At 38.4% G+C, this 10935-nt stretch overlaps 1 protein-coding gene and 1 pseudogene across 3 annotated transcripts in view; one reads left to right on the top strand and one right to left on the bottom strand.

Moving 5' to 3' along the window:
* Nucleotides 1-1259: 1259 nt before the first annotated feature.
* Nucleotides 1260-3095, bottom strand: LOC148908871 (uncharacterized; annotated as a pseudogene).
* A 140-nt stretch (nt 3096-3235) lies between these two features.
* The window catches only part of LOC116305142 (uncharacterized), a 38009-nt gene continuing 30309 nt past the window's right edge, over nt 3236-10935 (top strand). Inside the window, exons 1-4 of one of the 3 annotated variants that reach the window (XM_089035577.1) lie at nt 3236-3439; nt 3532-3561; nt 4471-4587; nt 5072-5170. In XM_089035577.1, coding sequence (XP_088891703.1) covers nt 3389-3439; nt 3532-3561; nt 4471-4587; nt 5072-5170 — 297 coding nt within the window. In that variant the 5' untranslated portion in view covers nt 3236-3388. The remainder of the gene's footprint in view (nt 3440-3531; nt 3562-4470; nt 4588-5071; nt 5171-10935) is intronic. The other 2 variants (XM_089035578.1, XM_089035579.1) reach the window with 2 other exon arrangements.

The following is a 10935-nucleotide window of genomic DNA, read 5'->3' as shown; positions in this document are numbered from 1 at the left end:
GGTCCGAGGTCCATACGACGCCTCATCGGATGTCTCGGGGATATGGCATGAAGGCACTATATATTTTTTTCTTCTGCACTTAGGAATTAATTATCTACTTAAAGTTGGTAGACGTGGGTTCGATTCCCATCGTATTAAGAGACGTACTTATTTTTTTCTTTTTGTTCTTTTCACTCGGCCTTAGATTTTTCTTGCATATTTTTTATTTTTTTATTTTCTATAAAGATTTTTATTAATAATTCAAGCAAACAGCGTTCTTTTTTTCAATAGAAAGGGTGTCTACTTTTTTTGTTTACATTCAGCATTAAAAATACTTTTATCTTACAACCCTGCCGTATGGGGCTCTTCCGTGAAGTTCCCTCCCGACGCATCACTACGACACGAGTGAAAAGCGTCTGCGCATGCTCTAGTCTGCGTAGCGGCCCAAAGGGAAGGGAAGGAAGGGGATTGGAACTGGGAAAAGAAGGAAGAGGAGGGGAGGGGGAGTAGGGAGAGGAGGGAGGAGAGGGAGAATGGGGAGAGGAGGGAGGAGAGGGGTAGTGGTGAATCCGCATGCAAATTATTCAAAACATATGTAAATTTGACTTTCAAACATGCCTTATAAATTGGACTTCACAAAATGCTAAAACCTAGTGTCCATGCTTGACTTAAGGGTAATTCTTTCATATCGTGTTTGTTAATACAGTATCTTGGTCTGACAATTGCATACTCGCGATTTTTTTTGTTTACTTGGAGAAGACAAACATTTATTTTCTCACTCAAACTCTTCAAAATTCTTAGAAAACGTGCTGAAGTACACGCATGCGCAAACGTTTTTCCCTGGTGTCCAACACTACCACTACATTTTATAACTGAACCATCACTCAACTCACATGTTGATATTTACGGACTCAAGTATGTCAAGGCCTGGGTTGAAGGCCATTTCTGGCTAGAACCAACTCTGGTTAATACTGCACCATATATTATATAAATTGAAGAGTGCTTCATGATTCTCAATCGGTTAATTAACCGTTGAAATATATTCTATTGATGATTTAAAATGGATTAATTAATATGATTATCATTCAGTGTTATTTTTGTTATTGTTGCGGGCCGGGTTAGAACTCAGTCTTACAACAGTAAAGCTTTTTTGTCAGAAAGACATTTCAGTTAAAGTTTTTTAGGCTAATACAATCAATACTAATCAATAATATAGTTATGAAAGCATTAAAACTATATTTGTTTAACCACAGCTATGACCATTTCATTAGACGGTGTTATCAGTTGTTTTGGCAGTACAATCCATGATGAACTGATGCTGAATTAGTTGGACAAGGGACACAGGTATTATTGTAGATCGAGATTCTGTAACGATTCCCAGAGCAACAGCCAAGTACTGAAGCACACGGGGCAATCGAATTCTTCTTGTCTAGTATAACCTGCTGTAAATTCAGTCGCAGCCTAACTTTCCCTCTTATTAGCAGCGTTGTTGCGGGCGATGGTGATTCCCACTACAACATTCGCCAGCCTTGTTGAACTCTGACACTCAGACTCCAAGTAGAAAGGATGGTAGGGAGGAGACTATGTCTTTCCCTTCTATAATAAGACTTGCTGCAAATTTTAGGAAGGTTCCTGCAAAGACTGTAAGGATTTTCAATTGCTGGCGGGCAGCTTGTGTAGCCTTCTTCGTAGACGTTCATAAACTTGTTGTCTTCTTGTGGAAGGATGTACGCCACCTCTGCTTGTGGAGACAGTAGACTACTTGCAATGGAGGCAATTCTGACTACAGTGGTAGTAAACTCTCTTTGTGCTCCTGTTTTGTAATATTTTAAAGGTAGGAATATTTCAAAGTTTTCTACAAAAGGAATAGCCTTTTCTCCCTCCAAAAACCAACGGTTTTCTAAAAGCCATTTAGTTTGTGATGGTAGCCTAAACGATATTGTTGCTCCTTTGGACAAGGCTGGCATGTCAATAAAGCCAGTGGTTCCTGGAAATTGAGCACGTGTCAGTGCCGGGGGATGTATAGACTTCTCTCTCCATTTGTATGATGGCTGTCTTGTCTTTATAATTGATCAAGGCATCAAGATATTTGGTCTCGAAGAGACCATGATTCCTTTGGGAGCATGCGCCAACAGTTTGTTCTCCATATCGTCTATATTCCAAGAAGTCGCAGTACAGGGATACCGTTCTTTGGAATTTGCTTTGCATCATAAAAAACCCAACCATCAGTTGCTTGGCACTGACAATATCAGTCCCTTGGCTGAAGCTCTTAGAAAGTCTTTTTGCCATATTTCCACGAGCCACAGCAGCAACAGCGTCTATCAATTGAAACTGGAAGTCAAACATTTCCACTCGCAGAATGAAAAATTGGGATAAGCGCGCTTCTAGTCTCCCACACGAAAGATCGATATCATGTTTGTGTAATGAACCAGAAATCCCGGCAGAATCAAAGACATCACATACGACATTTTTGAACGCTGACCAAAGAGCATCGTTTTTCGCCAAAGTATTTCTTGAGAGTTCTCTGTTCGGTTGGAAAGAATCATACTCTTTTATAAGCTGGCCAGCAGCATCGTCAACATCATCCACTAACTGTCCATTTTTCATACTGTTAATCACCGTTTCAATAGTGTGGCTAATTTTTCTCTTACTTCCAAGAAATGCATTGGCCACAGTCCATGTATCATTTTTTAGCTCAGTTAAAGTTGAAACCAGTTCCTTTCCCGGTTTTTGAGTTGTCGCATTGATGCTAGTAACTTCTGCAGTTAGATGATGGATGGTTTCAATTTTAGGGCCATCGAAAAGGAGCTTGAGAGGATTTGTGTTTGATGCGAGAGCGATTGCTAGCCGAGTAGATTTTTCTGTTAGCTCTCCAGTCGAAACATTTAGTTGTTTCATGTGCTTAAAAGCATCAGTAATATCTTTATTTATGTTCTTAAAAAGTTTAGTGAGCTCCTCTTTGAAATCTTTAAACTTATCTAGGATGAACTTTCTATCGGCATCAGCTATTTTCTCTAAGCATCAAGGCCCTGGAAATACTTTGAAATTCCTGGAATAGAAGTTTGCAAATTTGTATCAAACTTCCTCATGGTGCCAATTAGCTTAAAATACTGCATCGTATGACGATCTCTATTAACTCTGAAAAAACTGAAAAAGGAGTAAAAAATCTAAAAAAAGTGAAAATGATATCTAGCTTTACAGCCCCTTTCGTCCATACCTTACCACAGGTTACCCACCACTCAATTACGTATGAACAAGTCGATTGGGCGCCATCTTTGTTGGTACCAAATTTGAGTTATAGTATGAGTCGTTCAGCGTGTTAGTCAGGACCGTTATGCAACAAAAAAAACAAGCTTTATAGTTGTTTATTGAACTTCAAAGCTTAAATTTAGCTGCATTTGGTATCAAGATGTTCAAACGTTTGTTCAAGAAAGAGGCAGGGGCTGCAAAACCTGAGGAGGTAAGTTGGAAAATGTTGCTTTTTATCGTTGCATATCGTGTTGATTTATTTATGCATCTTTTTCTAAATCTTTTGACTAATTACTTTTGCAGTCGTCTCATTCGATGCCCGATGAAGCATCGGTTAGTTTATTCATTCATTTTTTTCTTACTTTTTTTCTTTATTTGTATAACTTTTTAAAGTAAGCTTAATTCTTTAATTGAGACTTCATATATTAATATGAAGCACTTTAATAGTGAAAAAATATTATTATAGATCAAAAGATTATATTCTTTAACCCTGGTATTTCAGAATTGCTCGTGTTTAATTACTAATTTGTGGGTGTTAAAATAAATTGTATTTTTGTCATAAGCTCTAATACTTTTAATGTTTATTCAGTCAAGCATGAAGAAACGCTCAATTGAAATGAATAATCATTAAGCTTTTTTGTCATCCTCCCAAAAATATGATATTATTTCAAGATTCTATTCGAAGATTGAATGACAACTTCATTTTTGTTGATTTTATAGTTTGAGAAAGTCATCTAAGTGGAGTTGTTCTAGTTGATTCATATATTTCAGTTGTCTTCAGATAGGCCCTTTTTACACACCGCTCTACTCTTTTGCTGGACATACATAACTTACTGATTTATTAGTTTTAATTTAGTATGACAAACACGTTAAGTTTGACAGGGATTATTTGCAGCATAATGGAACACTGCATTGGTTGCCAAACCAAATTATGCATAAAATATGTAATATAATTGCTTCTTCATTAGTTAAGAGAGGTTTGAACTGTTATGCATATGAATAGACTACATATAGGATATCTATTTAAGATTCTTGGGTTGGTTTTGCATAATATTAGAGACCTTACAATTCATGACAGGAGCGAGCATGGTGATGCTGATGGTTGACACAAGCACACTTCATAGAGAGCTGCCTTTCTCGCCAGCATTTGGATAGCACCAACCCTCCAGTCATGAATCTTAAGGTCATAATCGATAGGATTGGGACTGTAATTGTCTGAAAATGTTGTTTTGTTATTGATAGGGATTCATTTGTCCATTGTGTATGGTGGCATTTGAGTCTCCTGATGCTCTTCAGATTCACTTTGTTATGGCTCACAGTGAAGGTGGAGGTCCAACAGAAGAATCACCTGAAACCAAGGTATAGTATGATGCATGATCAGCCAATCATTAGGTGTTAGTGCAGGGCTCCCATTTCCCATCTTGCAGTGCCTCAAGAAATGGTATTATGTTTTATATAAGTACAGTTAAGTAATGTTGAGTAATGTTTTTTATAAGTGTGCCCAACCAACAGACCTCCTCGGCTCTGGAGCGCTCGAGTAATGTTGTTCCATTTCAGACCACGTGTCATTCTCTTCAGAATATTATTCTTTGTTTGAAATTGTATCCATATTCATGTGCCTTCCCATGTGCAACCAAGTGCAAACCTTAAACAAAGAAATTATACTCTAGGGAATGACACGTGGTCTGCAATGGGAAAACATTACGTCAGAGCCGAGGAGGTCTACTGTACCAGCAAAGCCAATATTCAGTTTTATTTTTCTTAATTCATTCATTCATTCATTAACTTCACAATTAACTTCTAACCCATAATGATTATCATTCTGTTTATTTATTCTTGTTAGGGTTTTGTTTGTCCCATGTGCAGTAAGACCTTTAATACATCTGCTGAGCTGGAATCTCATTTTGATACTGACCATAATCCAGATGAAGGTGTTATTGCTGTAAGTCACTAACAAAATAATATATTATTAACACATTTCACTACTGTATATAACATTGCAAATCTAAAGCTGTCAGAATACATCTATTGCTAGTTTCCAATCATTCCCAAGAGAATAATAATTATGATAAAAAAAGACACTGCGGCAAGGTTGGATGATATAATTTAAGAGGCTCATTTATGAATCTTATTCATCCAACATGGCGGTTGTGAAAACCTTCAATTCTCGGTTTTCACGTGACGTCACGAGCGGATTAAAACTTAGTGTCCGCCATATTGGTGCACAGGAAGCTCATTAGCATATGTCAAATCACACACGTGCGCTTATGTTTTGATTCGAATTATGCGATGTCCGAGGATTTACTCGTCGATATTTCAAAAAACGAAACCCAAGAACAGAAAAGAATTGAAGATACCTCTTCAATTGTCTTATCTGAATACGCCAAAAAGCTTGAAAATCACATTCGAACGAGATATTTAAAAAAAATCGAAGGTATTGGAGTCGACCCCGCGTGTTTACAAGGCGAGAAGTTAGATGCAGAATGTCTGCCACCGATCGAAGCCACCGATCTTCTCTCTTATCTTGTGCTGGAAACCAGCTTCTATACTTTAAGGCAGTTCAAGGCTTTCAAGAGTCTAGAGAGTTACAATCAAATGGTATCGGGCTTCATAACGAGCGTTCAAGGAAAAGCCATTGGAAATAAGTTCGTGGTGTTAGGAAAAGTTCGTCATTCGCAGCGAATGAATGAACCGCCAATACCAATTTGGATTATCGCTAATGGAGAAGGAACGATAATATCTGCCCACTGCCTTGGTTGCAAAGCAGGTCTAGCAGAGTGCTGCTCTCATGTAGGGAGCGTACTGTTCTATATTGAGGCGTGGAATCGTATACATGGAAAGTTGGCCTGCACAGAAGTGAAATGTACGTGGCTACTCCCAACTTACGTAAACGAAGTACCGTACGCTCAAGTTGAAGACATCAATTTTAAATCAGCTCGAAAGTTGAAAGATGAATTAGACGTTAAAATTGATGGTGTACAACCTTCGACTAGCACTCCGGTAGGGAAAACGAAGTCCGTCCCAAATGTCACCCCTACAGAAACGGATATGAAAACCTTCTTTGCAAAACTAAATGAGAGCCAAAAAAAGCCTGTCATTCTTTCTCTAGTGGCTCCTTATGCTGATCAATTTGTACTAAAAAGTCGGCGTGTTCTAACGATACCATCCCTTTACAATCATGAGAATCTGAAGCTGAACTACCCAGAGCTGTTACAAAAGTGCTGCAAAGTCGAACTATCTCTTTCTGATTCCGAGATAGAATTAATAGAACAGGAAACAAGGGATCAATCAAAAGGAACTGCGTTTTTTAAACATAGAGCTGGTCGTGTTGGGGCTTCAATGAGTTATTCTGTTGCCAATACAAATCCTGACCAACCATCTATCTCACCTATTAAAAACATTTGCTATCCACAGTTGTTTAGTGTGCAATCTAAAGCAATCAATCATGGAATCAAAAATGAAGGCAAAGCCATAGAGACTTACAACCATCTCATGTCTGCAAACCACAAAGATTTTGTACTGATAAAGTGTGGAGTTTTCATTGATAAGCAACATCCCTGGATGCATGCAACACCTGATTTCCTCTGTTCCTGCTCCTGTTGTGGTGATGGGTGTGGAGAAGTAAAGTGCCCTTACATTATTGAAAACTGGGACTTTGAAAGTTATGTGCTTAAGAAAAGTTCTTGCCTAGAGAAAGTGAATGGAATATTTCGACTAAAGAGAAAGCACCAGTATTATTACCAAGTGCAGCAACAATTGTCTATAACTGGTCGCCAATTTTGTGACTTTGTCGTGTGTGCATTCAGCGAAAACAAACCTCAAGTCTTCATTGAAAGAATTCTCCCAGAAACAAGTCACTGGGAAGCTATCGTTCCCAAAGTTACAAAAGTATGGCAGACATGCATACTACCTGAGATTCTTGCTCGATGGTATACAAGAAAACAGCACTTACCTGAAATAAAACCAGCAAACAAGTCCTCTGGTATTTGTTACTGTGGAATGCCTTCTCAAGGAAGAACTATTCACTGCAGTAACCCAAAGTGCCTAATAAAGGAATTTCACCAGACATGTTTGCATTTATCAGATTCAGTCCCTGATGTTTGGTACTGTCCTAACTGCCGCTTGCTAGCAGAATTTCAATGCAAAAAGCCAAGAAAAGCATCAAAGCCAAGTTCTACTAAGTGCACACATAATGATCAAGCTTTGAAACTGGACAGTATTTGTGTATGTGGCTCATCACCAATGATGAATGAAAGGCTTCTCAAATGTCACAGTGAAAATTGCCAAAATGGAAAGTTTTTCCATCTCCAGTGTCTGGACTATAAAAGAATGCCTAACAATAGTCAAACTACGTGGGTGTGCAGCAATTGCAAGGTGTCTCAAGCAGCCAAAGTAACTGCATCTAGTTCTATTGGTCCTACCACTTGTTCTTCTTCTTCAAAAGCCAACACTGTTAGTGCTGCATCAACAAGCCAATTAAAATGTGAAAACAGTATTCCACAAATGCAAGCAGCTAAATTGGACAAAAAGGAAAGTACAATCATTGGTAATAATGCTAGTGCTGTATCTACTAGTTATTCATCAATTATTGATTCCAGTGATGATGAATCGGATGTCAAAATAACACAAGTGACTAAAGGGGTTTTAGACAAGAGGGCTTCCCTTGGTAGCCTCAATGACAGTCATTTTGACATCATTAATTCACCTACTGGATGGCTGGACTGTACAATAATTCAGAAAGCACAAGTACATCTACAGAAAGTCAATCCTCTGATAGAGAGCTTTCAAAAAACAACCCTTGGCCCCATTAGGAACTTTGATGTTGTCACTTCAGAATTTGTTCAAATATTACATACAGGACATATGCACTGGGTCTGTATAAGCTCTATTGGATGTAGACCAGGCATGGTCAACCTTATGATAGTCTCTACCATGATATCATTGCCAAAGAGGTTGAAGAACAGGTAGAGAGTTTAATGGCAGACAGCTATGTAGGCATAGAAAATGTAACAGTCCAGCAACAACTGAATGGGAGTGACTGTGGAATCTTTGCCATAGCATTTGCTACGTGTCTGGTTTATGGTTTCAGCCCACGAGACTTTACATTTGACATACCCAAAATGCGCCCACATCTGGCTCAGTGTTTGGAAATTGGTAAAATTACAATGTTTCCATCAGTTTAGAATATGTGTTTAGAACACGCTAGTGTTCACTAGCCATCATCTACTCTTTATTTGAAACAGTAATGTTGTTTTAGAAGAGCAAATGCATTAATACCATGAAAGAAATACAAAGTTGTTAATAATCATAGTAGCTATTTAGCAAATAACAGTTGGTTTCGATCCACTAGAATATTCATTACACAAAAACATATCTATACACCTATTTCATTTAAGAAAGGTTGTCATCGCTAAAGGAGAAAGGTGATAGGTTATTCATAGTTCCAACAATCACTTGTTTTTTTTTTGTTTTTTTTTAATGAGTTTTGAGATATCCAGTGTTGTTTGTAGCCTGAAAGAACTTTAAAGGCTTTGATTATTTGCGTTTATTTTCATATATTACACCTTCGAATCGACTATTGCCTTTGGCAGTGACAACTGTTTTTTTGAAATAGGTGATACAAAAGACCACTATATTCTATTGTGCTTTAAATGCAACAAAATAGTAGTAAATTTGAGAATTAATAATAAACAATTAAGATACACTAGTTTTCATCAGCAATGTCCAAAAATAAAATAGCTACTCTGACAGGAACAAAGCAGAAAAATATTTCTTGTGTCACCAATACATTATGACATTTTGAATACAAGAATATCCTGGTATTTCATTTTTATCTTTATAAATAAATTCAAATTCTCAAATTTTGGTAATAATTAGTATGTTTATAATCTAGTCAAATGGAATGATTGGTGGACAAAGGTTAACAAGACCAGAACACACCCTTAAAATGATATCAATGACTGGTACCTGTTCCTTATTGCTCATGAGAAAGTCAGTGCTCAGTGTCCCTTTCAGAATTGTGTACTTGCACCTCAGCAAACCGATTACCCTCTCCACATGAATTCTGACATTTGCAATTCCTCGGGTGTTCTCAACATCGATGGGGTCCAGCTGGCTCTTCCCCTTAGTAAACGCTGGTATAACAAGCTCTGCTCTCTTGAATGCCACACTTTCATGAACTGTAAATCCCCTGTCGGCCATTACTAGATCACCAGGCACAAGTTTATTTAAAATACCACAGTTTTCAGTGAGGAGCTTATCAGATGTTCTGCCACCCCAGGCCTTTGATACAAAGGAAATGGTGCCTTGTGGAGTGATTCCAATTAATACCTTTACAGTGTTGTGGTGTTTGTAGGAGCTGAAGGTCTGGGCTCTTGCCAGCAGGTTGGTAGGCCTTTCTATGAAGACCTCAAAACAATCAATAATCACTGTTGTCTTCTTTCCAAACGAAAACTCGAAGCATTGAGGCATTGTTCTCCATAGTTCATCCCGCTCAGGCCAATATATTAGTTGAGAGAGTCGTATGTCCATGATTGTTATCCAGGTAAAAAATATCCTGGAGACAGTTGGTGCAGACACTTCAAAACGGTATGCAAGATCCAAGTATGGCACATTAAGTCGGAGTTTCATCAAGACCATGACAAGTTCCTGGAACTTCGTTAAGCTCAACGACTTTCTTGCCACATGAGGGGCTACATGTTCATATACAGCTTGTAAAATAGTAGCTGAAGGCAATCCAGTGTAAAATAGTACCTTCCCATCTTCCAGCATATCTTCGCGATCGAAAGGGGCTTTCTTTGGCTGAGAAAACATATAATCTAACTCCTCAGTTTGTGTGCTTGACTCGGTCATTTCTGGATTAACTTCGTTTGTTTGTGTGCTAGAGTCAGTGATCTTACAAAGTTCCTCCAGCTTCGAAGTAATCCCGTCCAATAAATCGCCATCTTGGCAGTGCAACTTTGATTTATCACTCGCTGATTGAAGGTCATTTGCGATCTGGCTGATTTCCTCAGTTAAAGAAGGAGAGTCAAAAGAAATATTGTCGATTGTAGCGCCTTCTTCATCCAGTTTCGCTACCTTTGCAGCTGACTCGAACAATGCTCTTTCCTGTTGTCTCTTCCTTCTCACTTTTGCACGTTCACTTCGCGCGGCTTGAAGATCAGAGTTTTTCTCACTTACTACTGTTTTGTTGTGTCCCAAATTTAATGTAGGCACCCAATCGACGTTAAACTTATCCCAATTGGCAGCAGGTTTTCCAGAAACGAAGTGACGGCTGCAAATTCTCCCACTGTTGATGATTTCTTCGGATAACCCAACCCTACTAATGGCGGCCAACCACTTTCTACGTCGTTCAATCGACAGCTCTTCTGCCTCCTCTCCTTGACTTTTTCTAACCGATGGAACACGAAAGAGGGAAATTCCCTTATCACGAACACTCCTGGTATGACAATTTACCATTAAACAAAGAACCATTATAGAAAATGTGCTGAAAATATTGACTTTTAGTCGCTCGATTGTGATGAATCTCTTTTGTTTACACTATGTTGTGCACCAATATGGCGGTTAGCAACCGTTGTCATGCACCAAGTCACGTGGGTGAAAACCGAGAATAAACAATAAACATTGTTGTATGTAAATGGAGACTTCCTATATTAAGAGGTCATATGGCCCTACCCCCTTAAACCGAGCAGTTGTATTCAATTAACA

The sequence above is a fragment of the Actinia tenebrosa genome, unplaced genomic scaffold (genome assembly GCF_029948245.1).
Source record: "Actinia tenebrosa isolate PJP-AT-01 unplaced genomic scaffold, QUT_ActTen_1.0 PGA_scaffold3__52_contigs__length_22856419, whole genome shotgun sequence".
Lineage (NCBI taxonomy): Eukaryota > Metazoa > Cnidaria > Anthozoa > Actiniaria > Actiniidae > Actinia > Actinia tenebrosa.
The sequence above is the reverse complement of the archived record's forward strand: the minus strand, read 5'-3'. Positions and strand labels throughout refer to the sequence as shown.